The sequence below is a fragment of the Pristiophorus japonicus genome, chromosome 5, assembly GCF_044704955.1.
Source record: "Pristiophorus japonicus isolate sPriJap1 chromosome 5, sPriJap1.hap1, whole genome shotgun sequence".
Taxonomy (NCBI): domain Eukaryota; kingdom Metazoa; phylum Chordata; class Chondrichthyes; family Pristiophoridae; genus Pristiophorus; species Pristiophorus japonicus.
Window position 1 is genome coordinate 186,439,929 of NC_091981.1, and position 27,732 is coordinate 186,467,660.

At 44.0% G+C, this 27,732-nt stretch overlaps 1 protein-coding gene and 1 long non-coding RNA gene across 3 annotated transcripts in view; one reads left to right on the top strand and one right to left on the bottom strand.

Moving 5' to 3' along the window:
- Nucleotides 1-5,098, top strand: part of LOC139264546 (uncharacterized) — a 40,942-nt gene extending 35,844 nt beyond the window's left edge. Inside the window, exon 3 of the long non-coding RNA XR_011593370.1 lies at nucleotides 5,024-5,098. This is a non-coding gene — a long non-coding RNA (uncharacterized lncRNA). The remainder of the gene's footprint in view (nucleotides 1-5,023) is intronic.
- Nucleotides 1-27,732, bottom strand: part of cobl (cordon-bleu WH2 repeat protein) — a 751,655-nt gene that overhangs the window by 303,513 nt on the left and 420,410 nt on the right. For both annotated transcript variants that reach the window (XM_070881173.1, XM_070881172.1), the window contains exons 4-6: nucleotides 25,832-26,042; nucleotides 25,057-25,285; nucleotides 4,509-4,603 (exon numbers count right to left, since the gene is read on the bottom strand). In XM_070881173.1, coding sequence (XP_070737274.1) covers nucleotides 4,509-4,603; nucleotides 25,057-25,285; nucleotides 25,832-26,042 — 535 coding nt within the window. The remainder of the gene's footprint in view (nucleotides 1-4,508; nucleotides 4,604-25,056; nucleotides 25,286-25,831; nucleotides 26,043-27,732) is intronic.

Consider the following 27,732-nt stretch of genomic DNA (forward strand, 5'->3'; position numbering starts at 1 on the left):
GTGACAATTTCTGGTAGGCATTCTCCAGAAGCATGTGTTAGTACTTACAACAGACTGGCATTCAGTTGTGGTTAGACATTTACCACCATAATCATCATTCTCCAACATCATCTGTTCACCTTTCTGAACAAAAGTAAACATTGCCAGAACCAGATGAGGAGCACAAAACCAAAAATAAAAGAGAATCATGCCAGTTACTTGGTAGCGCACTGGAAAACAACACAAATATGGACAGTGGACTCCACCTATTAGCTTCATTTAACTAATGACTGTAACAGAAGGAAAGTCTATGAGATATATGCCCCCCACCATCTTTCTATAGAAGAAAATACTATTAATCTCATCGTCAATTTCCTTTTTTTGAAACAAGTCAATTTTCTGCCAACAAAAATATTCTTGAGTAGAGTATCTGGCCCGGTGAGGCCTCTCCAGGGATGCCAATTACAGGTAAATCATCCATGCGTGGCCAGCACGGACATGATGGGCTGAATGGTCTCCTTCAGTGCTGTAAATTTCTATGATTTTATGAATCACAAAGCAGTTCCATTTAAAACAACAGAAAGTATGTGTGGTGGGAGGAACTTTTTCAAAATTGGCTCGAGAGCCACTCTGCATAACCTGACCATAAGAAACTGCACAACAAGCTTGGAAATTTGAGTGGTCCCAGACTGGCTTTCAGGCCATTTTGAAATTGTACCCTTTTGCCCCTCCTCCTTTTTGGCAAGAAAACTGATTTTTTCCAAAATATGGAAGAAATATATGTTGAGATTATTATTTTCTTATCAATAACTCATTGCATTTATTTCGCAGACTTGAGCATTCCTGGTTTAGCCATCCCTCACAGATCTCACTGGACTGGGGTTTTGATAGAGTAAATAGGGAGGAACTGTTTAACTGGCAGGAAGGTCAGTAATTAGAGGACACACATTTAAGGTAATTGGCAAAAGAACCTGAAGAGATTGGAGGAGAGATGTATTTATGCAGCGAGTTATGATGATCGGGAATGCACTACCTGAAAGGATAGTGGAAGCAGATTCAATGGTAACTATCAAAAGGGAATTGAATAAATACTAGAAGGGCAAAAAAAGTGCAGGGCTATTGGGAAAGAGCAGGGGAGTGGGACTAATTGGATAGCTCTTTCGTGGAGACAACACAGGCACAATGGCCTCCTTCTGTGCTGTATGATTCTATGACCACATCAAGTACTATCAGGTGTCTCTCACATCTGCCAAAACTGTGCACTACTTCAGATCATCCTGGAGACCATTTGGCTTCCTTTTTCCACTGCCAACCGTCTCCTTAAACCCATCTTGCCCTGCTCCTTCACCTCCAACAAATGCAAGGAGCTCATGGACTTTGTCACCAAGATTGAGACCATCCATTCAGCTGCCTCTGCTGCTGTCCCCCTTGCCCACCAACCCACCAGACTTCCATCAGCCCTAGTCCTTGTCCCGTATCTTTTTCTACTTAATCTCCTTTCTTACCTCATGCCCTCTCCAAGCTCATCTTGTCCATGTGATCCACCTCTTGCTTCCCTGACCCCATTCCCACTCAACTACTGACCACCCAAATTCCCTTCCTGGCTCCCATATTTCCTGATATTGTAAATGGTTACCTCTCCTCAGGTACTGTGCCACCCCTTTTAAAAATCACCAACATAAACCCCTCCTCCAGAAACCCAACCTCGATATGCCCCTGACCTCTGGTTTCTGCCCCTGCTACAATGTCAAATAGTGCTAATCAAAGTCACAAATGACATCCTCTGTAACTGTGACCAAGACCTCCTCAAGTTTTCTACAGCTTTTGACATCATCTACCACACCATCCTCCTCCAACACTTCTCCTTCGTTAGGGAGGGAATCCCATTGTTCATCTCAGTGTGACTACCCTCAGTTGGTTTCACTCTTACCAATCCAATCATACCTAGAGCATCTCCAACAATAGCTTCTCATCCTTCCCATACCATTACCTCTGGAGTCCATTTACAAGGATTTATCCTTGGTGACATTATCTGAAGACATGGGATCAATTTCAACATGTATACCGATGAGACCCAGATCTACGCCACCTCTCCCATCCCCTCTACTAGCTCTGTGCTGTGACTGATTATCCAACATTCAGTCTTACTGGGTAAATTGTTAGTTTTAAATCGGAGATTGATAGATTTTTGTTAACCAAAGATATTAAGGGATGTTGGCAAAGGAATCTAGAGTTAGGTCACAGATCAGCCATGATCTCACTGAATGGTGGAGCAGGCTCGAGGGGCTAAATGGCCTAACTCCTGTTCCTATGTTCCTAATTTCCTCCAGTTAAGCATTGGGAAGACTGAAGCCATTGTATTCGGGCTCTGCCACAAATTCAGTGCCTTCGTCACGGACTCCATTCTCCTCCACGGTTAAGTTGAACTCGACCATTCATAACCTAGTCCATCCCGGGCTGAACTTCCATTCCCATTTCCTCTCCATCACAAAAATTAGCTACTTTTGTCTCCTCTTCCCCTGACTCTGCCAGTCTGCTGTTGAAACTTTCACCCATGCCTTTGTCACCTGCAGACTCTACTATTTCAATGTTCTCCTGCCAGCTTCCCATCCTTCACCATTCATAAACTTCAGCTCATCCAAAAGTCTTCTACCCGTATTCTGTCCTGCTCACCCACCATTCCTGTCCTTGCTGGCTACATTAGGTCCTGGTCCCCCCAAATTTAAGATTCTCATCCTCAAGTTTAAATCCCTTCGTGGCCTTGCCCCTCTCCATCTCTAACTTTTTTCAGCCATACAATCCTCACCCACCCCACCCCAAAACTCTCCAGTCCTCAGACGCAGATCTTTTATGCTTCCCCTCTCACTGTGCCACATCATTGGTGGCTGTGCTATCAGCCATATAAACTCTAAGCTCTGGAAATCACTCCCTAAACCTCTTAGCCTTTCCATCTCCCTGTCCTCCATTAAGATCCCTCTGAGGCCTACTTTTGATCAACCTTCTGGTCATCACTCCTATTTCCGCCTTCTGTGGCTTGGTACCCATTCTTGTCTGATTACGCCTCTATGAAGTGCCTTGGGATAATTTTCCATGTTAAAAGCGCTCCATAAGTTATCGACTAGATGGAGGGGGGGCATTTGAAGCTCAGTTCAGAATCAAAGAGGACTTCCAAGATTGTTGGATTCAGTCTGATAAGCAGTTAAAAAATGGGCTGGGATTAGTGGCATGCAGCAAAGTCTCTGCAGGGAGTTAAATGGGATAATTTCACTCTTGAGCTAAAGAAAGCTCCAGCTTCTCCATGTGAAACCTAAACAGCACAGTGATAGTCAGAGTCAAGCCTAGTGGGGGAAGAGGTAAAGTTGGTTATCATTGGTGTATATATAAATGCTGACCCTATGTTTACAGATGATTTCCCCAAGGGGAAACATATAGGTGAGGAACAGGAGAGGGCCATGGATGGAGCCCACGTGCCAGGTGACCATTCAGGCATGGGAAGCCACTGAAGGAGGGGTACTAATTACATTGTTGCTGGAAGGAATGGGATCATAACTAAATGATACTATGGAGGGGAATGCAGCATAGAGTAAATTGAATATATCAGAAGCTGTGGAGAGACTGGATAGGATGAGGAGGGATAGTGTGCCGCAGATGCAGTTTACACAGATATCGCTAATGAATTTGACCAAGGCAGTCTTGATGCAGGATGAAAAGCATACTGAAGGGATGCAAGCAGAGTGCAGCGGACATTAAATTGGATGATAATGGTGCATTCAAAGACCTTAGAGAGGAAGGGGAGGATAGAGATGGAGCAGTATTTTGACAGAAGGGAGGGGCTGAGGGTGGGATTTTATTGGAGAGCAACAACAGCAGTTTTACAGGGGAGGGAAACAATGCCCCCCCAAAATAGAAAGGTTGGCAATCATTATCCTAAGGAGAAGTAATTAAGTGCTCAGGAACAGAGTCGTGAGGAAGTCGAGGAAAGGTTTCAGGAAACAGAAGTGAGTGAGACCTAGAAATGCAAATGCTGTGGGGTGGATCCGAGAGGGGACAGCTTTACAGAATAAATTCATAAGCTCCTCAGACCTGCTGTCACAGCTGAGGTTGGTCGGACAGGAGAGGAAAGTTAAAGGAGGCAGTTTGTGAAAAAAATAAATTTGCGGTTACTCTTACCCTCTGGTATGATCCTGAAGTATCAAGAATGATTTGGCTACAGAGACTGTCAATATTGCCTTTGGAGCTCCCTTTGGATAAAATAATCACCAAATTGCAGAAGCAATTATTATGACTCCAATTAACTTATCATTGATCTTACTGATAGACAGTCGCCTTGAAAGATTCTCAGTGGGAAATGTTATCATCATGTCCTGGGTACTTCATACTTACCGGCATCATTTTGTCTGGCAAATAGAGAAGTACATCAGTGGGAATCCATTGTAGAACAAAATTGACAATGTATTACAAAATAAACACAATCAAAGTAAGACAAACAGTTGAAGAATATTTCACTGACACACAAACTTCATACTTACCTTTGTTTTCTTTTTGCCAATTTTGAAGATGCCCAACAGCCCTTTTTCTTCCTTTTCATTCATGCCAGTGATAGTTAAAGCACTTTGACTCAAATCTGTAAAAATAAAACTCAATTAAATTTTGAGTTCACCAAGTCATCATTTGCTATCATAGAGTAAGGTTTCCAACTGACCAAAAGATTATAGAACATTTCTTATACATACAGATGTTAGTAATATTTTGCATTCAATAGGTGCACAATGCACACAAGCTTTTGAATCTGCAGGCACAGCTTTTGTTAATTTGAAGAGACATTTTATGTGAATTGTGAAACAGCCATAAAGGTAAGCTTTGTTCTTTTTGTTTCCTTTTTATTTTTATATTTTCTTGTGTTTAAGCACTTCTCATCTTCAAATCCATTCCAAAAGAAAAATTAAACATTCTGGTTGTCAACTCCCTTCATAATGGACTGGAAGGAGGCAGGATTTCAAATGGATAAAACAAGCAATGTTAATTTTCTTCATTCCCTCCACAGGGACAGAATACATAGCCTTCTATGTAATATACTGACTCACGAAACCCAGCCAAGAATTGAAAAAAACCCAGCCAATAGAGACAGGCAGATCCAGTGTTCAGTACCCTGCGAGGTAGAAATGCATCACCAGACTGCTGCAGATTATAAGTTTTTAATAACATAATCAGTCCCACATTAATGGACAATTTATTGTAGTTTAATACTCAGAACATTTACTGTAAATAATTGGGTCAACACCAATGAAATTCTAAAATAATTTTAAAAATGTGGCGAAAAAAAGCATTTGGTAGCACAGATATTAAAGAGAAATACAACCATGCCGCAAAAATACTGAACTGTATAGACACTTCACTCCTATACCAATAGAAGCCACAAATAATCAATACCTAACGGAGAAGTGTGGAGGAGCCAGCAATTAAAACAAAGTATATTTTCTGTACTTGCCCCGAGTTCAAGCATATTAGGCAGCGACACTTAGAAGAAACAAGTCCATAATGGGAGTCAATCAAATATAACCTGTTGTGTATGTATAATATAAGTATACTCCCTGTACACCAGTTACATAAGACTACTGAATGTACCTTCACACTGTATACACTATGCTTGTACCACCAGAGGGTGCAACTGGTGGGGACCTAGGGGTCACCTGTACACGACAGGTAAACAGGTATAAAAGGGAGCTCACCATACTGTACCCTCACTCAGGAGCTGCAATAAATGGACTAAGGTCACAACAGTTCAAGTACAATATCTTACCTCGTGGAGTCATTACTAGCGTGCTTACAGACACGATAACTAGCGACGAGATTACGAATTTCCACGCGAAAAATGGCTAACCTTGGCACGTTTCAACAATTCACCGATGGGGAAAATTGGGAGGCCTTTTTGTGGAAAGGCTTGAACACTTTTTCATTGTGAACGACCTGGCGGGCGACACACCGACCTCGCTAGCTGATAAGCGCAGAGCTATCCTGCTCAGTTGTGGGCCCACCGTCTATGGCCTCATCATGAACTTGCTAACCCCAGCGAAAACAACGCCCAAAATATATGAGGAGCTTGCAACACTGAAATAGGAACAACTCAAACCGAAGTGGATGACTCATCTCCAGGACTCTAACCCGGCAAGTACGGTGAACCGTCTGGCGCCTTTTAGACACAAGGCTGCTGCAAGGAGTCTCCCTCAGGGAAGAGAGAACAGAACCCTGAGTCCCACAACCCTGAGTCCGCCACATGGGGCCAACTGGCTAACCGCATGCTGACGCTGTGGAGGAAATCACAGGGCCCACCAGTGTCACTATAAAGACGATACATGCAAAAGCTGTAACACGAAGGGCCACCTCCAGCGAATGTGCAAGAGAAATTGTACTCACCGAATCGATGAAGAGAGAATCCATGAGGCAGCTCAGCCCCACGATGAGGTGCACGGAGTGCTTACCTGCACCACCGAGAGTTTCCCGTTGAAAATGGAAGTCGAAATCAATGATGTGGTGGACACAGGGGCGAGCCAGGCACTGATGAATCAGGCGGCCTTTGAGAAACTCTGGGACAATCCAATCGAAAGACCTAAAATGATCCCGATCCAAGTGAAGCTGCTCACCTATACAAATGACACCAACCCAGTCGTTGGTAGCGTGGATGTCAAGGTGTCCCATGACGGTGCAATTCACAAGTTACCTTTGTGGATCATTGCTGGTGATGGTCCAACGCTGCTAGGAAGAAGATGGATGAAACAAATCCGCTGGAGCTGGGAAAACCTCCAGCCTCTGCCGATCGACGTCCTACGCGGCCCCAAATTTGGATCAAGCACAGCACCTGAGAAACCAGCCGCTCAACTTGACTGCGTGGAGACGACACAGACCGCTCAACCCAACGGCGAGATGATTCAGCCAAAACGACCCAACCTCACCTCTCAGGCTCCAGTGGCAGGACCCCAGAGGAAGAGAATCGGTGCAGAAGGCAACTTCCCTGCTTCCGTGGCAGAATCTGGGGAAAAAAGGATCACCGCAGTCTACCTCGTGGAGAGAAAGAAAATGGCACCCGCACCACGAGGTAAAGCACCTCAAGTAAAGATGGCGGTGGCCAAACCACGAGGGGCAGCGTTGAGGGAGCAACACGTGATGCCGAGCAGCGAACCGGTTTGGGGTAAAGATTGCAAGGCCCTCTTAAAGGAGACTGGCAACTCATCACAATTAAAGGGACAGTTCCATTCTTTATACAGCAATGCCGGTGATACACATGTAAACAATATAAATGACAAATGCAAGTATGTAAATGTAACTAACCATGTTAAGTCGGGCAATTGCGGTCAGAACCAACGTAATATGACTGTAAATGAAGTAATGGTGTACGATGCCGGGTTCTATATGTATGCCGACAAAAACAAGGGCAATCTCCCGTCGGAAGCACCCAGGTCCAGCGGGCTACCCGATCATGTAGCCTGCGCCTCCGGAATCAATGTGATGCCCCAGGGAGCGTGGCCACACAGAGGGAGCATACCAGCTGCAGGGCCAGCGATCAGCAGACGACAAAGGCACCACCACCGGTACCCTGCCCCTGATCGGCTCTACCTCTCTGGCCACCAGCGCCAGTACCGGGAGCAAGAGGCTAGCACCCTCCAGCTCTCCCAATGGGATCTGGGACGACCAGGCCCCCACCATCGCTGAAGGGCAGCAGGGAGAAACTGCAGCCCTCAAAGGAGGACAGGGAGGCCACACACCCCTGTGGCTCTGCCCACCACTAGGCAACGGCAAAGGCCCTGAGACTCAGCCAGGTGAGCGATCCGAGCCCACCCAGCTGGCAGGGGGCGTAGCACCGCCATCAGACAACCTGGACACAGTCCGGGCACTCTGGAACTAGCGTCCTCACCCACCTGCACCTACACAACCCAGGAGCAAGACTGTGATACCATGTATGTACCTTACCTGTAAAATGTACTTCTTCACTACTTCAGAACCCAAACAGTGATGTAATTAATCCTATGTTTTTTTTGTTCTTTCTTTCTGTACATGTATGCTCATGCAGGTGTTGAGCCACACTATGTATGGGGGGGGGGGGGAATGGATGGATGTAGCCATGGACACACATGGATCATACCCAGAATCCACTCAACCCCCACTGCGACCTCAAACTGTCCACTGCTGACCATTTCCCAACGTTGTGGCAATAAGGTCTTGTGGGTCAACAGGGAGCGAGCCAAGCCAAAGCATAGATAAGGTGCAAGGGCTTTGGGCACTCAAGTCTAGGGCCAGAGCACACAATGCAAAGGCCAGTGGCACAAGACTTAGGGGAGAGTGATGTTGTGTATGTATAATATACTCCCTGTACACTCAATGTACAGTTACAGAAGACAACTGAATGTACCTTCACACTGTATACACTATGCTTGTACCACCAGAGGGGGCAACTGGTGGAGACCTAGAGGTCACCTGTACATGACAGGTAACCAGATATAAAAGGGAGCTCACCATACTGTACCCTCACTCAGGAGCTGCAATAAATGGACTAAGGTCACATCAGTTCAAGTACAATACCTTAGCTTGTGGAGTCATGACTAGAGTTCTTACAGACACAATATAACCCATTCCACTGCTCACTTGATCTCTCCATTGAATATCCACTCGACCATAGAAAGGGCCAAATGTTCCTCTTCTTGTATTTTGGCAAATTGTGGAGTATTCTGATGATGTCAGGTAATGAAGGGGGGGGGGGGCGGAGGGGGTGCATCATAATCCACGTGGATTCACATTCCACAATCCAGAGAAAATCAAGTTCACACTCAGGCTAGACAAATACTGCTAGCCACTGGTCAATAATTCAAAAAAATGCTGGAAAACAAATAAAAATGGGAAATGTGAGGAATGTACAGCAGGTCAATTTGTTTCTGTGAATACAAGACATCTGAAGGGTGTATTATAACCTGAAACCCTAACTCATTCTTTCTCTACATAGATGCAGATTTACATGCTGTATATTTTTCTAGCTGTTTGACAATGGTAAGCCCCACCCACAGCTCTGGTGAAACTTTTTGGAAGGACCGATTACGGAGGGGCACAGATCCAAAGGACCCGCTTACTCAAGAGAGCATTAGCCTTTAATCTGACTCAGCTGGTGCCTCAACGGCCCCGACCTTTACTGGAGCAGGATTTCCAAGCCGGCGGGGCAGCGGCCGAGGGGGGGGGGGAGGGGGTGGAGGGTGTGCTCTGGTAGGGAAACCCCGGAAGTACGTGTTTTTTTTTCCAACAGGCTCCCTGCTCGGAAGCCAGCTTGATTAACAGGCTTTGCTCCCTATTGGGCTGGGAACCCTGCAGAAGGGGCCGCAGCCGGTTACAGGGTTACATTCCTTGTTACATGGTTTTCAGACGGGATGGAGAGGAGGGTAAAAAAGGTGGGGTCGCAGTACTGATTAAAGAAACAATTCATCATCATAGACAGTTCCTCGAAATCGAGGAAGACTTGCTTCCACTCTAAAAGTGAGTTCTTAGGTGACTGAACAGTCCAATACGGGAATTACAGTCTCTGTCGCAGGTGAGACAGACAATCGTTGAAGGAAAAGGTAGGTGGGGAGTTTGGTTTGCCGCACGCTCCTTCCGCTGCCTGTGCTTGCTTTCTGCATGCTCTCGGCGACGAGACTCGAGGTGCTCAGCGCCGTCTCGGATGCTCTTCCTCCAGTTAGGGCGGTCTCTGGCCATGGACTCCAAGGTGTTGGTGGGGATGTTGCATTTTATCAAGGAGGCTTTGAGGGTGTCCTTGAAACATTTCCTCTGCCCACCTGGGGCTCGCTTGCCATGTAGGAGTTCTGAGTAGAGCGCTTGCTTTGGGAGTCTTGTGTCAGGCATGTGAACAATGTGGCCCGCCCAACAGAGCTGGTCGAGTGTGGTCAGTGCTTCGATGCTTGTGATGATGGCCTGATTGACAACACTGAAGTTGTTGCGTCTGTCCTCCCAGGGGATTTGCAGGATCTTGCGGAGACATCGTTGGTGGTATTTCTCCAGCGATTTGAGGTGTCTACTGTATCACTGCAGCCCTGTAGACCATGAGCTTGGTGCCAGATTTGGGGGCCTGATCTTCGAAAACTCTCTTCCTCAGGCGGCCGAAGGATGTGCTGGCGCACTGGAGGCGGTGTTGAACCTCGTCGTCGATGTCTGCCCTTGCTGATAATAGGCTCCCAAGGTATGGAAAGTGGTCCACGTTTTCCAGGGCCGCACCATGGATCTTGATGACTGGGGGGTCAGTGCTGTGTGGCGGGGTCAGATTGGTGGAGAACCTTTGTTTTATGGATGTTTAGTGTAAGGCCCATGCTTTCGTATGCCTCAGTGAAGATGTTGACTATGACTTTGAGTTCAGTCTCTGAATGTGCGCAGACGCAAGCGTCGTCCCAGCATTTCTGAACCTAAAACAACAACTCAACTCGGGAGCAGCAAAACAGCTTTATAGACGGCTTAAGGCCGAGGTTCAACAAAAAACCAGCGACCTAATGAATAGAGGGTGGGTGAAGAAAGCACAGGAAAGAAATAATTACAGCTGTGTGGAGGGATGATATGTTAGAAGGATCATCAAATGAGGCCATATGGGTTGAATTGAAGAACAAAAAAGGGGTGTTCACACTGATGGGAGTGTACTATAGAGGCCTAAACAGTCAGAGGGAGATAGAATATCCAGGCAAATTTAATATTAACTGGGATAGAATTAGTGTGAAAGGTTTGGAGGGTGCAGAATTCCTAAAATGCATTCAGGAGAACTTTTTTAGGAGGAACTGAAGGATATCCTTATTAGGCGGAAAATAGCGTTAGTGAAATTGATGGGATTGAAGGCCGATAAATCCCCAGGCCCTGATAGTTTGCATCCCAGAGTATTTAAGGAAGTGGTCCTAGAAATAGTGGATGCATTGGTGATCATTTTCCAACAGTCTATCGACTCTGGATCAGTTCCTATGGACTGGAGGGTAGTTAATATAACACCACTTTTTTAAAAAGGAGGGAGTGAGAAAACGGGGAATTATAGACCGGTAGTGGGGAAAATGTTGGAATCAATTGGTAAAGATGAAATAACAGCGCATTTGGAAAGCAGTGACAGGATTAGTCCAAGTCAACATGGATTTATGAAAGGGAAATCATGCTTGACAAACCTTCTGGAGTTTTTGGAGGATGTAACTAGTAGAGTGGACAAGGGAGCACCAGTGGATGTGGTGCATTTGGACTTTTAAAAGGCTTTTGACAAGGTCCCACACAAGAGATTGGTGTGCAAAATTAAAGCACATGGTATTGGGGGTAATGTACTGACGTGGATAGAGAACTGGTTGGCAGACAGGAAGCAGAGAGTCGGAATAAACGGGTCCTTTTCAGAATGGCAGGCAGTGACAAGTGGGGTGCCGCAGGGCTCAGTGCTGGGACCCCAGCTATTTACAATATACATTAATGATTTAGATGAAGGAATTGAGTGTAATATCTCCAAATTTGCAGATGACACTAATCTGGGTGGTGGTGTGAGCTGTGAGGAGGACGCTAAGAGGCTGCAGGGTGACTTGGACAGGTTAGGTGAGTGGGCAAATGCATGGCAGATGCGGTATAATGTGGATAAATGTGAGATTATGCACTTTGGGGGCAAAAACACAAAGGCAGAATATTATCTGAATGGCAGCAGATTAGGAAAAGGGGAGGTGCAACAAGACCTGGGTGTCATGGTACATCAGTCACTGAAAGTTGGCATGCAGGTACAGCAGGCGGTGAAGAAGGCAAATGGTATGTTGGCCTTCATAGCTAGGGGTTTTGAGTATAGGAGCAGGGAGGTCTTACTGCAGTTGTCCAGGGTCTTGGTGAGGCCTCACCTGGAATATTGTGTTTAGTTTTGGTCTCCTAATCTGAGGAAGGACGTTCTTGCTATTGAGGGAGTGCAGCGAAGGTTCACCAGACTGATTCCAGGGATGGCTGGACTGACATATGAGGAGAGACTGAATTGACTGGGCCTTTATTCACAGGAGTTTAGAAGGATGAGAGGGGATATCATAGAGACATTTGAAATTCTGACGGGACTGGACAGGTTAGATGCAGGAAGAATGTTCCCGGTGTTGGGGAAGTCCAAAACCAGGGGACACAGTCTAAGGATAAGGGGCAAGGCATTTAGGACTGAGATGAGGAGAAACTTCTTCACTCAGAGAGTTGTTAACCTGTGGAATTCCCTACCGCAGAGAGTTGTTGATGCCAGTTCGTTGAATATCTTCAAGAGGGAGTTAGATTTGGCCCTTACGGCTAAAGGGATCAAGGGGTATGGAGAGAAAGCAGGAAAGGGGTACTGAGGTGAATGATCAGCCATGATCTTATTGAATGGTGGTACAGGTTTGAAGGGCCGAATGGCCTACTCCTGCAGCTATTTTCTATGTTTCTATGTAGCAAGCCCAACAAGGGCGGGGCGGTTCTGGACTTAGTATTGGGGAATGAAGCTGGGCAGGTGGAAGAGGTATCAGTGGCAGGGGTATCAGTGGGAGAGCATTTTGGTGCTCGTGATCATAATTCAGTTAGATTTAGGGTATTTATGGAAAAGGACAAAGATAGACCAGGAATAAATGTTCTCAATTGGGGGAAAGCCAATTTTACCAAACTGAGATGTGATTTAGCCAAAGTGGACTGGAAACAGCTACTTGAAGGTAAATCAGTGTCAGAACAGTGGGAGGCATTCAAGGAGGAGGAGATCCTGGGGATTCAGAACAGTATTTTCCCTTACAAAAAAAGGGTGAGACTAAGAAATCTAGAGCCCCCTGGATTTCAAGGTGCATACGAGGTAGAATAAAGAAAAAAAGGGAGGCTTATGACAGATACCGAGAGGTCAATACTGCAGAAAGCCAAGAGGAGTATAGGAAGTACAGGGGTGAAATTAAAAAGGAAATTAGGAAAGCAAAAAGAGAGCATGAAAAAATGTTGGCAAGTAAAATCAAGGAAAACCCAAAGATGTTTATCAATACATTAAGAGCAAAAAGATAACTAAAGAAATAGTAGGGCCTATTAGAGACCATAAAGGTAATGTGTGTGTGGAGGCGGAAAACGTGGACATGTGAAATAGTCAGTGAGAGAGAATGTATTAAGGGGTTTAGCAGCTTTGAAAGTGGATAAATTCCCAGGCCTGGATGAAATGTATCCCTGGCTGTTAAGAGAAGCAAAAGAGGAAATAACAGAGGGTCTTGACCATCATTTTCCAATCATCTCTGGCTACAGGTGTGGTGCCAGAGGAATGCTAATGTTGTACCTTTGTTTAAAAAGGGAGAAAGGAACAGACCGAGTAATTACTGTTGGCCTGTGATGGGAAAATTATTGGAGAAAATACTGAGAAACAGGATAAATCTTCATTTAGAAAGGCAAGGATTAATCAAGGACAGTCGGCATGGATTTGTTAAGGGAAGGTCGTGTCTGACTAACTTGATTTCATTTTTTAAGGAGGTAACAAGGAGGGTCGATGAGGGTGGTGCATTTAGTGTAGTGTATATGGATTTTAGCAAGGCTTTTGATAAGGTTCCACATGGAAGACTGGTCACGAAAGTAAAAGCCCATGGAATCCAAGGCAAAGTGATTCAAAATTGGCTCAGAGGCAGGAAGCAAAGGGTATTGGTTGATGAGTATTTCTGTGACTGGAAGGCTGTTTCCAATGGTGTTCCGCAGGGCTAGGTTGCTTACTTTTTGTGATATACATCAATGATTTAGACTTGAATGTAGGGGGAAGATTAAGAAGTTTGCAGATGATACAAAAATTGGCTGTGTGGTTGATAACGAAGAAGAAAGTTGTGGACTGCAGGTAGATAGCAATGAACTGGTCAGGTGAGCAGAAAAGTGACACATGGAATTCAATCCGGAGAAGTTTGAGGTAATGCATTTAGGGAGGGCTAACAAGGCAAGGGGACACACATTAAGTGGTGGGACACTGAGAAGTGTAGAGGAACAAAGGGATCTTGGAGTGCATGTCCACAGATCCCTGAAGGTAGCAAGCCAGGTAGATAACTTGGTTAAGAATACTTACTTTTATGAGGCGAGGCATGGAAAACAAGAGCAGGGAGGTTATGCTTGAATTGTATAAAATACGAGTTAGGCCACAGCTAGAGTACTGCGTGCAGTTCTGGTCATTACATTACAAGAAATATGTGACTGCATTAGAGAGGGTACAGAGGAGATTTACGAGGATGTTGCCCTCACTGGAGAATTTTAGCTATGAGGAAATATTGGATAGGCTGGGTTTGTTTTCTTTGGAACAGAGGAGGCTGAGGGAAGATCTTATTGAGGTGTATAAAATTATGAGAGGCCTACATAGAGTGGATAGGAAGGACCTATTTCCCTTAGCAGAGGGGTCAAAAATCAGGGGGCATAGATTTAAGGAATTGGTAAGAGGTTTAGAGAGGATTTGAGGGGAAATGTTTTCCCCCAGAGGGTGGTGGAGGTCTGGAATTCACTGCCTGAAAGAGTGGTCGAGACAGAAACCCTCACCACATCTAAAAAGTACTTGGATGTGCTCCTTAAGTGCAGTAACCTACAAGGTGATGGACCAAGAGTGGAAAGTGGGATTAGACTGGATAGTTCTTTATCGGCCGGCACGGGCACGATGGGCCGAAAAACCCTCCTTCCATGCTGTAAATTTCTATGATTCTATAGGAGAGGTAGGTTGACTGCTGCTGGTGTAGAGATCGTGAGGAGGGCGGTGGGGTAAGTACAGCGTGGTTTGTGGGCTCTGGGTGTGATTGCGGGGGGGTAGGTGGGTCAATCAGAGAAAGAGATGAGGGGTCGTTGTGTGTGAGGGGGTGGTGATTGTCAGTGATCACGGGGGGACGGGTCGCCAATCGAGGCCAACTAATGGCGGAGCAGGATAGAGGGCCTGTCTTCTTTTGACTTTGTGTGCTACGTGTTCTCTAATTCGATGTCACATCTAAAATTCTCAGGTTTCAGTGTTTGTTTCTGTTGCATAATTGCAAGCTATATTGATTTTCATAAGTAAGGCCATTTGGTCCAACTTGGTTATCTATCCAGAACAAGCCCCCATTCTCTCAAAGAAAATTCCAAGCATTTTGCTTCTACCATCCTGTTTGTTAACCTATTTCACATGTCGATCATTTTTGTGTGAAGAACTTCCTGTCATCAGTTCTAAAATTGCCCTTTTGTCAGTTTGAACACGAGCCCTTTGAGTCCTACCACCACAGACTGTCAAGGTAGTCGTATGGATTTTTTTTCCGACACTATTTACTACCTTATGTGCACTTCTAGAAGGCTCCTTCTTCATCTCCTTTCAAGGCTAAAAAGCTCAAGCTTCTCAAGTCTTTGCTTACAACTCACTCTGCAGATGCTAGTGATTAGCCTCTTGGCTCACCATCACTTCCAAACTCTGAAGATCTCTCTTGTATCTCAGTGAACATAAATGGAGACAATATTTAAGCTGCAATCTGACAAGGGCACTGTACAGTTTCAGCATAATATTGTCTGACATGTACTCCACCGTTCTGGCTGTACAGTTCGGCATTCTATTTGTTTAGTTCATTGTTGCTGCACAGTGAACTGACAGCATTCCTAGCTTTCCTTCAATTTCACCCCGAGTTATTTCAACACTATTCATATAGAGTTTGTATGTTGCCTATTTTTGTTTTTCAATGTGCAGTATTTTACACCTGTACAAACTGAATTGCATCTGCCACAAATCTTCCTACTTACTCATGTTGTAGGTGTTTGGCTACCCCTCTCTCTTAGTTTGGTATCATTTGTGATTTTAACAAGGTTGCACCAAGCTTCTGAATCCAGTTCATTAATGTAAATTAGAAACAGTGGGAGTCCGACACTGATCCGGGAGTCATTCCATTCAGTTGTTGGCCTACCATGACATCCCTCCCTTAGGCGCGACCCACTGCTGCCTACCCTTCAGCCAATTTTTTTTGATCCATTCCCAGTTTTTCCATGAATTCCTATCATTTCATGCTTAAGTAGCAGGCTTCATTGCAGAATTTGTTTTGGAAGTCTAGGTATATCATGTCACAAATCTTTTGGCTGTCTTAAAGTTGGAGGTTGATCAGGCAGGATATACCCCTGCTGAAGTTATCTTGACTGCTGTTAAGTAGGTTACAATATAGTTTGTCCTCAAAGTTACTCTTGATAATCAATTGTATTATTTTATTCAGTACTGATTTAAATGGGCTAATAAATGTCAGATTCTGTTTTACCACATTTTTATTAAAACATTTTTTTTAAAGTGGAGTACAAAATTCACCCCCAGGTGAAGTTGCTTCCAATCTAGTGAAAGTTCCCAGCATTTCTATGTTTCACTTACTCCCTTATAACTGTCACCATCTTACAAATTTCATTGAACTGGAATTGTTATAGCACCTTTAATGTAAGGAATGTTTCCATTTGCTGCATAGATGGGCCTCGGAAATGGAAATCAAGCAGGAAGAGACAGGGTTAGAAAAGCAAATGCCAAATACTGTGGATGCTGCAAATCTGAAATAAAAACAGTAAATGCTGGAAATACCCAGGTCACGTAGCATTTGTGGAGAGAGAAACAGAGTTAATGTTTCACGTCACTGACCTTTCATTAGAACTGGTTCATCAACCTGAAGCATTGACTCGGTTTCTCTCTCCACAGAGACAGGTTAGAAGTGGTGACAGAAAGCTGAAGACGTGGATTTGAGGAGGTTGGAGAGAGAGGTGGGGAGGCAAAAGGATGTTGTGAGGAATCTTCAAAGGGGAGGACTGAGTCAGCAGAATGGTGAGGCAGAGAGAGGTGAGAAATGAATAGAAGGTTGGGAACTGAGGAACAGAGTGTTCGGGAGTGATTGTAGGGTTAAAGGAGTTTTTAGAAGCAAGGTTGGGCAAGGCCACTTAAGGATTCATAGACAAAGGAGCAGATTTTACATTTAATGCATTGGACAGCAGGGAGCCAGTGAGGACAGGATGATGGCCAAATGAGACTTAATATAGGACAAAATACAAGTGGCAGAGTTTTGGACAAGTTAGTGTTTTTGTCAGGAGGAGAAGCCAACAAAAAGGGCAACGCAATAGTCAAGGTCATGTATAAAGGTTTCAGTGTCAAAGTGAGCACTGTTGGAAGTGTAATCTTGGTGATGGATAGGATGTGGCATTTAAAGCTCAGTTCAGGATGGAACATGATGCAAAGATTATGAGCAATCTCGTTCAACCCAAGAATGTGGCTGGACAGGGGCCAGTGGCAAGGGAATGGAGTTTCTGGTGGGCATCAAAAGCTATGGCTTCAGTCATCCCGATGCTGGATGGAGGAAACTCTGACTCATCTCAGATTTGATGTTGGATAAGCAGTCTGTCAGCACAAAAGCATCTGAAGAGTCGAGAGAAGAGGAGAAATGAAGCTACGTACTATCAGCATGAATGTGGAAGCTGACCTCATCTCTGTGGTTAAAGTCACCGATAGGCAATATATACATCAAGAGAAGGAGGAGCATAGATCCTTGGGGAGCTCCAGAAGTAACAGTGCAGGGAAAGGAATAAAATCCATTGCTGGAATGTGCCAGTGCCAGTTCCATTTGTAAAGTAGAAACAGAACCATGCAATGACAGCCCTACCAAGCTGGACAACAGAGGAGAGGAACTAGAGAAGGATGAAGTAAAATGCTAAAGATAGGTCAATGAGAAGGAGGGATAATTCCCCACGGTTACAGTAACAGACGGAGACAGGAGTAAGGTGAAGTTGGAAGAGAGTGGCTGGGGTGTAGGTTAAAATTATGAGGATGATTTTTATTTAATTCCTACATACACTTTTGGTTGCTGATTATTACATCATGACGTAGCATTAACTTGTCTGTTGTTCAACATGTAGTTCGCGACCTGGAATATTAGGTCCTTCATTGATGCACCTGTGACTGCAAAAGCTTCTATAGATATGTGAAGAGGAAAAGATTAGTGAAAACAAACGTAGGTCCCTTGCAGTCAGAATTAGATGAATTTATAACGGGGAACAAAGAAATGGCAGAACAATTGAACAAATACTTTAGTTCTGTCTTCACAAAGGAAGACACAAATAACGTTCCGGAAATACTAGGGGACCGAGGGTCTAGCGAGAAGGAGAAACTGAAGGAAATCCTTATTAGCCAGGAAATTGTGTTAGGGAAATTGATGGGATTGAAGGCCGATAAATCCCCAGGGCCTGATAGTCTGCATCCCAGAGTACTTAAGGAAGTGGCCCTAGAAATAGTGGATGCATTGGTGATCATTTTCCAACAGTCTATCGACTCTGGATCAGTTCCTATGGACTGGAGGGTAGCTAATGTAACACCACTTTTTAAAAAAGGAGGGAGAAAACGGGAAATTATAGACTGGTTAGCCTGACATCAGTAGTGGGGAAAATGTTGAAATCAATTATTAAAGATGAAATAGCAGTGCATTTGGAAAGCAGTGACAGGATCGGTCCAAGTCAGCATGGATTTATGAAAGGGAATTCATGCTTAACAAATCTTCTAAAATTTTTGAGGATGTAACTAGTAGAGTGGACAAGGGAGAACCAGTGAATGTGGTGTATTTGGACTTTCAAAAGGCTTTTGACAAGGTCCCACACAAGAGATTGTTGTGCAAAATTAAAGCACATGGTATTGGGGGTAATGTATTGACGTGGATAGAGAACTGGTTGGCAGACAGGAAGCAGAGAGTCGGAATAAACGGGTCCTTTTCAGAATGGCAGGCAGTGACTAGTGGGGTGCCGCAGGGCTCAGTGCTGGGACCCCAGCTATTTACAATATACATCAATGATTTAGATGAAGGAATTGAGTGTAATATCTCCAAGTTTGCAGATGATACTAAGCTGGGTGGCGGTTTGAGCTGTGAGGAGAATGCTAAGAGGCTGCAAGGTGACTTGGACAGGTTAGGTGAGTGGGCAAATGCATGGCAGATGCAGTATAATGTGGATAAATGTGAGGTTATCCACTTTGGTGGCAAAAACATGAAGACAGAATATTATCTGAATGGCGGCAGATTAGGAAAAGGGGAGGTGCAACGAGACCTGGGTGTCATGGTACATCAGTCATTGAAGGTTGGCATGCAGGTGCAGCAGGTGGTGAAGAAGGCAAATGGCATGTTGACCTTCATAGCTAGGGAATTTGAATAAAGGAGCAGGGAAACCTTGCTACAGCTGTACAGGACCTTGGTGAGGCCTCACCTGGAATATTGTGTTCAGTTTTGGTCTCCTAATCTGAGGAAGGATGTGCTTTCTATTGAGGGAGTGCAGCGAAGGTTGACCAGACTGATTCCCCGGATGGCAGGACTGACATATGAGGAGAGACTGGATCGACTGAGCCTGTATTCACTGGAGTTAAGAAGAATGAGAGGGGATCTCATAGAAACATATAAAATTCTGACAGGACTGGACAGGTTAGATACAGGAAGAATGTTCCCGATGTTGGGGGAGTCCAGAAACAGGGGTCACAGTCTAAGGATAAGGGGTAAGCCACTTCGGACCGAGATGAGGAGAAACTTCTTCACTCAAGAGAGTTGTTAACCTGTGGAATTCTCTTCCGCAGAGAGTTGTTGATGCCAGTTCATTAGATATATTCAAGAGGGAGTTGGATATGGCCCTTGCGGCTAAAGGGATCAAGGGGTATGGAGAGAAAGCAGGAAAGGGGTACTGAGGTGAATGATCAGCCATGATCTTATTGAATGGTGGTGCAGGCTTGAAGGGCCGAATGGCCTACTCTTGCACCTATTTTCTATGTTTCTATGTTTCTATGAACTCATCTCTTTTTGCTGTGGAAGCAAGTCATCCTTGACATGACGGACCGCCTATGACTGTATCTATACAAAACACCTTTGATGTTCATTTGCATAAGTCTACAGCAATCATTGCAATAGATGGGGACTTATTTTCTTTGTAAATTCAGAGCTGTTTTTTCAGTTTTTTATCTTTAAATAAAAAGGCAACCTTTTGGTAATTCTACTTGGTCTAAATCACACCACTCAATTTATTGAACAATAAATCAAAGATTCAAGCCTATTCATTTTAAATGTTTTAAATCTTTCAGAAATAACACTTCTGTCTATATTGTATGCCTAAATAACCTAAAGACAGTTGGCCAAGGCTGATGTAGCAAATGAAATGGAGAGTCAAGTAGGCAGGCTAGCACAGCTATTAGTAAATAATAAAATCCATACCTTCATCGTCCAAATTATTCAACTTAAAACATCTCGAGGTGCTTCACAGGAGTATTATCAAAAAAAATGTAACACCGAACCACATAAGGAAATATTAGGGCAGAAAGGGCAGAAAACTTAGATTTTAAGGAGTGTCTTGAAGGAGTAAAGAGAGTTGGAGAGGTTTAGGGAAGGAATTCCAGAGCTTAGAACTTCAGCGGCTGAAGGCAGGGCCGCCAATGGTGGAAGTCAGAGTTGTGCAAGAGGTCAGAAATGGAGGAGCATAGATAGCTCGATGGGCTGTCAGAGGCAACAGAGATAGGGAGAGGTGAATCCATGGAGGAATTTGAAAACAAGGATGAGAATTTTAAAATCGAGGCGTTGCTTAACCGGGAGACAATGTTGAGAGACCTGAGGTGAAGGGGTTGTCATATGAAGAAAGGTTGAGCAGGTTGGGCCGATACTTCTTGGAGTTTAGAAGAATGAGAGGTGATCTTATCGAAATATATAAGATTCTGAGGAGGCTTGACAGGGTAGATGCAGAGAGGATGTTTCCCCTCATGGGGGAATCTAGAACTAGAGAGCATAGTTTCAAAATAAGGGGTCGCCCATTTAAAATGGAAATGAGGAGGAATTTCTTCCCTCAAAGGGTGGTGAATCGTTAGAATTCTCTACCCCAGAGAGCTGTGGAGGCTGGGTGTTTGAATATACTTAAGATGCAGATAGACAGATTTTTGAATGATAAAGGAGTCAAGGGTTATGGGGAGCAGGCGGGGAAGTGGAGTTGAGGCCAGGATCAAATCAGCCATGATCTTATTGAATAGCAGAGCAGGCTCGAGGGACCAAATGGCTTACTACTGCTCCTATTTCTTATGTTCTTATGTTGGTCAGTGAGCTCAGGGGAGATAGATGAACGGGACTTAGTGTGAGTTAGGATATGGACAGCAGAGTTTTGGATAAGCTTAAGTTTATGGAGGGTGGAAGATAGGAGACCAGCCAGGAGTGCATTGGAATAGGCAAGTCTTGAGCTAACAAAGTTATGAATGAGGGTTTCAGCAGCAGATGAGCTGAGGCATGAACAGAGTTGGCCGATGTTATGGAGGTGGAAATAGGCAGTCTTAGTGATGGCACGATATGTGGTCAGAAGCTCATCTCAAGATCAAACATGACCAAGGTTGCAAACAGAATGGTTCAGCCTCAGACAGTTTCAGAGTGATGGATGGATTCGGTGGCTAGGGAACGGAGTTTGTGGTGGGGGACTGAAGACAATGGCTTTGATCTTCCCAATATTTAGTTGGAGAAAATTTTTGCTCATCCAGTACTGGTTGTCGGACAAGCAATCTGACAATTTAGAGACAATGGAGGGGTCAAGAAAAGTGGTGGTGAGGTAGAGTTGGGTGTCGTCAGCATACATGTGGAAATTGGCACTGTGTTTTCAGATGCTGTCACCGAAGGGCAGTATGTAGATGGGAAATAGGAGAGAGCCAAAGATAGATCCTTGGGGACACCAGTGGTAACAGTGCGGGAGCCATTGCAAGTGATTCTCTGGTTATGACTGGATAGATAAGAATGGAACCATGCGAGTGCAATTCCACCCAGCTGGATGACGGAAGAGAGGCGCTGGAGGAGGATGGTGTGGTCAACCGTATCAAAGGCTGCAGACAGGTTGAGAAGGACATGGAAGGAGAATTTACCATGGTCACAGTCACATAGGATGTAATTTGGGACTTTGATAAGAGCCATTTCGGTACTGTGGCAGGAGCGGAGTTCCGGGAAAGATGGGCATGGATTTGGGAGGCGACTGCACGTTCAAGGACTTTGGAGAGGAAAGAGAGGTTAACGATGGGGCGGTAGTTTGCAAGGACAGAGGGGTTAATGGTTTTTTTTGAGGAGAGGAGTGATGATGGCAGATTTGAGGAGAGAGAACTTAGGGGACAGGAAGGGAAGTTGGGTGGTTAGCAGTTTTGTGGGAATAAAGTCAAGGGAGCAGGAGGTGGGTCTCTTGGACAAGATGAGCTCAGAGAGAGCGTGAGGGGAGATAGGAGAGAAACTAGAGAAAGGTGCAAGTTCAGGGTTCGGCCAGGGGGGGAATCTTAGAGAAAGTTAGGCCCAGTGGGCTAGGGGAAGGAAGGGAAGTAGCAGAAGCTGCTGAATGGATGGTCTCAATCTTTGTGACAAGCTCCTCGTACTTGTTTTTGGAGGTGAGGGTGGAGGAGGCGGGGAGAGGGGTTCAAGAAGACAGTTTGCAGTAGAGAAAAGAAGCCAGGGGTTATTTTTGCATTCCAGGTTAATCCTGGAATAATGAGCAGTTTTGGTAGAGTGTCATAGGGCTCAAGTTTCGAGTGGAGTTGCTCCTATTTTTTTGGAGTATCTTAGAAATCGCAATTATTGGCATTTAGTTTGCTCCAGTTCTAGTGAGTTAGTTTAGTTTTATTTTAGTTCAGTTTTTTTTTCCAAAATGGGGCGTTACCAGCCACTTACGCCTGTTTTGCAAGTTTAGGCACTTAGAACGGAGTAAATGTTGACTTTTGTACGCTCAGAAAAACCTTGTGTACACTTTAGAATTAGGCGCAGGTAAACCAGAGATAGCGGGGGAAGGGAAGTTAGAGGGAAGTTAGAGGGAAGTTAGGAGATTTTCCAAAGCATTAAACACTTCACTTTAAAAAATAAAGAACCATCATCAATAGTAAATGATAAATAAATCAATAAATTAAAAATTAAAAATCATTCAATAAATCAATAAATAAAAAATAAAAAGTTCCTACCTCACCTACCCATTCGGGAGTACCGGGAGCCCGGTCAGGGCTAGGGGCTGGTGCTGCAGGCTGGAAATCAGCACTCTGCAGGAGCCCATTCGGCCAGGGCTAGGAGCTGCGTGCTGCAGGCTGGAAGTCTGCTCTCTGCCCGCTCCAGGAGCCCATTCGGCTAGGGGCTGCGTGTTTCGAGCCCCTCCCACACAGCCAGCAGAACACGCACACAGAAACTGGGGGCCAGGAGCTACTGCGCATGCGCGCAACTGCCGGCACTTTTTTGGGCCCAGGGCTGTAGCTCCGCCCCCCTGCTGTTGTGCTCGCGAGGTAAGTTTTTGGCACGCTTTTCATTCCACAAAATAGGCTGGCCTGTCAGAGGTGAGCCATTCTAGCTGATATTGGAAACTTGGGCCCATACTTTTAACAATAATAATTTATGCTGCCATTGTCCTTCAAGACTACCAAAGTCACAAAACAGTTTTATATTAAAATTATATTAATACTCTGATGTTAATGTAAAGCAACAGTAATACAAGCTACCATCATTTCTCATACCCAGCAGCAGCCGCCAAGCTTACTATTTTTACAATGGGAGATTTATACAAGATCTACTACAGCAGAGCAGCAAATGGAGAAACAAAGCATCAGGCATACAATACCTTTGTAATTTAGGGCTGAAGCAGCAGAGTGTGTTTGAGACTGAAGGACTACAAAAAAGGCACATTATTAACAAAATAAATCATAAATTGGATTTCCTTAGAAAACATCAATCATCATCTTAAATGGGCTTTATGGTCAAAGAAAATTAGTATAAACATATAAAACTACAAAAAAAGTTTATCTTGCAAAAATGAAGTGTGTTTTATTTCAATTTGTGGGAGAGTACTTTAAATAGAAAAATTCTGGATTATATAAATGCAAGTTATTTCTTTCTTTAGATGCTCACTTCAAGTCACAGCACAGTTTAATTATGTACGAAGCTGAGTCAGAACTAAAGCAATAAGAATATCTCACCACCCATTCATTAAATAGACATTACTTAACATAAGACTGCAAACTCTATTCAATCAAAGCAATAGTTCTCTTGGAATTTTAGATGCAAACGTGTTTCTGGCTGATTTGGGATGACAATCCAGGAGCCTTGTGAAGAGTTATAACACTTTAAAAGTGTAATAACAATTTATTTGATACTGAACATTCATCTTGCACAAGTGTTCAGATTTAAAAACTTTGGACATGGATGTAGTTCTGGCATTATTTATGGAAAAAGATATCTGAAGAAAACAAGTCAATTAAAAAAATAGAATTGCAGAACTCTGACGCAGAATGCCTTTGACCACTTGAGTATTTCAGCATAATAGTGTGCCCTAACCCTGTAAGAATGTAGCCTCTTGTCCAGTCCTATGATATGGTATTTGAATAGATCTTAGGCAACAGTTTTTAAGCATTGACTTTTAAAAAATTCCATCACCTATGTCTCAAATGGTACAATCTCGTTGGTATAACACAGCATATCCTGCCTTCCAAGACAGAAACATCTTGATTTTAATACTCCACTGAAGGGAAAATGTTAATATTGTACATTGTAAAATAAAAATACACTAACATATTCTGTACTACAATGTTGCTATAAAATATACAATAGGATGCTGTCCATTCTTATATACATGTAAAGCTTGTTCCAGAAAGCCACAATGTCACAAAACAAAACATTAGTTTGCTCAAAATATCTTGAGAAATCATTGTCAAGAGACATTGTAGGGATAGTTTTTGAATTAGAGCTCTAAGTGGTTTGGCCTCACCCGCCGAGAGACACACTGCCGTGTGCCCATAGCACTCTTTCAGACAAGGCTCCCCACCTGACGCATAAAGTCAGAAAGTTAACCCTATACTTCATTTGAATTAATGTGGAAGTTTATTGTTCACCTTTCATTCAGCAGATGACTGCTAGGAAGGACAGATTTGTACATAAATGTTAACCACAATTGGGATTACTTCAAACATCTTCCTAAAAGAAGAAGAATTTACCACACAATCATTTCAGGTTAATTTTCCTCAATGAGAAAAGTGCTGAGACAAAGAAGATTAAACACTCAGTCAAACAGCTTTAAAGTAAATGTGTTTTGGTGAAATTATGTCATATTCTACTTACTGTAACTGGTGTGTTTCAGACAACTCACCTCTACTGGTATCCAGAGCATATAATTCCCGGGTTTCCAAATCATTCAGTGATTTTGAAAGATCCACCTTTTCCCTTCTGATGCTGTCTTTCAGGAGCACAAGGTGATCTGAATTGAAGTCACACTTTTCACATATAATTGGCAGCAGATCTCGCAAAGGCACAAGTGGACTGACTCGCACCACAGTTTTTTGTGTCCTGAGGAAATTCACCACCAATCTCACAGTTTTCTGTAATAGTCAAACAGTTTACATTAAACATTAAGTCAAGTGATAATGAAGTGACCACCAGTATAGATAGAATTTTTCATTTATTGACTTAATTTTGCCAGTCATTTTATTGGCAGGTGGCACTGTACCATGAAGGCACTTTTAAGAGCTTGGTGTGTCAAACCTGAGCAAAACCACACACATTTACGCAGGACAAGAGGTAGAAACCATGGATCAATATATCTTATCCATCAATTTAATGAGTAAAGAAGCATTCAAAAATTGTCAGCTTTTCACAAAACCATCCTGGCTTATCCCTCATCCTCTTCCACCATCCCCCCCAGCCACTCCCGCATAAAATACACAAGTTATTGTTTCCTAACGTTTTATAACTTCTTTGCCACAATGCCATGTATTTTTGTGAACATTTTATAAAAGGATAAACAACAAATTCAGTCAGCAGCACATTTTGGGTGCACTGAATCATCCTACTAATGGCATACCACAATTAACATAAAAGGATTTTTTTTAAATTCAGTACAACAATGATTTTGATTTGTTACCTACTTCAGGCACTACAGGTGGGGGTCTTCTTGGCTTCTCCTCAATAAGTTTCTGCTTTATGAGCACTTTGTCTACATCCAAAACTCCTACTGGAGTATTTGGCTTGAAGCCTAATGGTTTGCGTGTCTCTCTGGATTGCAGTTCAAGAGCATAATGGGCTGGATTTAAATGATATTGGCTGCACAAGTCAATCAGTAGATCCATCACTGCTTTACTGTAGTGGAAAAAAATATCCTATTAAAATTAAATACAGCATATGCAACACTTCAAAAAATCATGTCTCCAGAGCATTTTGATAGTTTAATTTTTCTTTAACAGTTACCAGAACAGTGCATTAATAACTTTATGGCACTCTCTTGGGTGATTTTGTTGTTATTCATTAAAGGTTTAATTTTTAATTGGTTGGTGTTACGAATTTGGATCTGCCATCCATATTTTCTTGGGTTTAGTAGCATTAGTCATTCTCATAAGCATCCGTCCACATTATCTTTATGGGAACTAACTCACCTTGCTTTATATCTACTTGAATGGGTTTCCCTCAGGTCCTGCCTAATTTAACAGCAGGGCCTGATTAACTTTTTTTTTCTTTGTTGCCCGGCCACGGCCAGCCAGATTGAGAGGCTGGCTGGCTGTCGGGTGGGAAGGCCTTCAGCACCAGTCCGCAACCAGGTAGAAGAAAGGAGGGAGGGGGAGGGAGGGATTGGAGGCCAGAATCTGGGGACAGCGGAGGAAGGCCAGGATCAGAGAGGGTCGTAAAGCCGGGATCAAGCGGGGGATATCGGAAGGATGGGATCGGGGGCTGGAGGGATCGGAGGCCTTGTCGGGGAGCTCGGAGGCCTCGGGGGAGGGGGGGTGCGGGGCGGAGATGGGAGGACAGAAGGGGCAGGAGGGTGTCTGATCACGGGGGTTGGCAGCGAGGCAGTGACGCTGGATCCAGCAGGTGGAAAGGCACTTACCTCCTGGATCCAGCAATCCTCACCTTCCTTTAGCTGCCGGGTTACTGAGGCCCAGGAAACCCGGCCGCCCAGAATTAAATTTAAAATAGAGATGCAAAACGCAGTCTCATTATAATATTTAAAGTGCCAACCCACCTTCTGGGAAAGAGTTGGCCGCCCACCCTCCGTCCCGCCACCATTAAAGCCAAAAGTGGGCGGGTTGACGTCGGGATTTAGACTTCTATCATATTAACCTCCCACCCAACCCAAACCCACCTGGTTTTTGGGTTTAAAATGTCCCCCACGAAACCTGGGGTGATCAGAACCGGATAACTGTACCTATTTTGTGTTTTTTTAATCTCTCCGAAGGTGGGGCGGAGTTTACTTTGAATTGTAAAGGGTTTTATTCCACAACAAAGTGAAACATACAGAGCAGATTGTATGATCAGAGTTGTTCAGTTCACCTTTTACAACTTGACTTCATATATGACATAAAAATAATGAATGTAATGGGTTGTCTGACTTAACTTAAACAGAATAACCCTCCTGCATTCTGTCTTACAGTCCCACGGCAGAACCTCTTCTTTCTGCAGTTTCCTGTCTTTTGTACGCTTTTACTGTCCGACTGCCCTTGCAGACTCGATTACAAAAACCCGGCCTTGCCTCTTAAGCCTCAATTCGGTTTCAGCTTTTAGTCAAAACCTCCCGTCCAAGCACGGAGTTCATCAGCCTTGGCAATGATCCCTTCGGAGTTCAAATGAATAATGTTGTTGCGGCATCAATGAGTGTCAGCAGTCAAATCATCTTTCATTGTTACTGGGCTCCCAATTCGGATGCCCCATCTGAGACTTAATATGCACTTGCAGCTTTCAAACCAGTAATGATTTAATCTAAAAGATGCAACTGGTATACTGTGCAACGGTGAATTTTGGGAGGAGGATCCAAGTACTCTCTGTACAGCCCAAACAT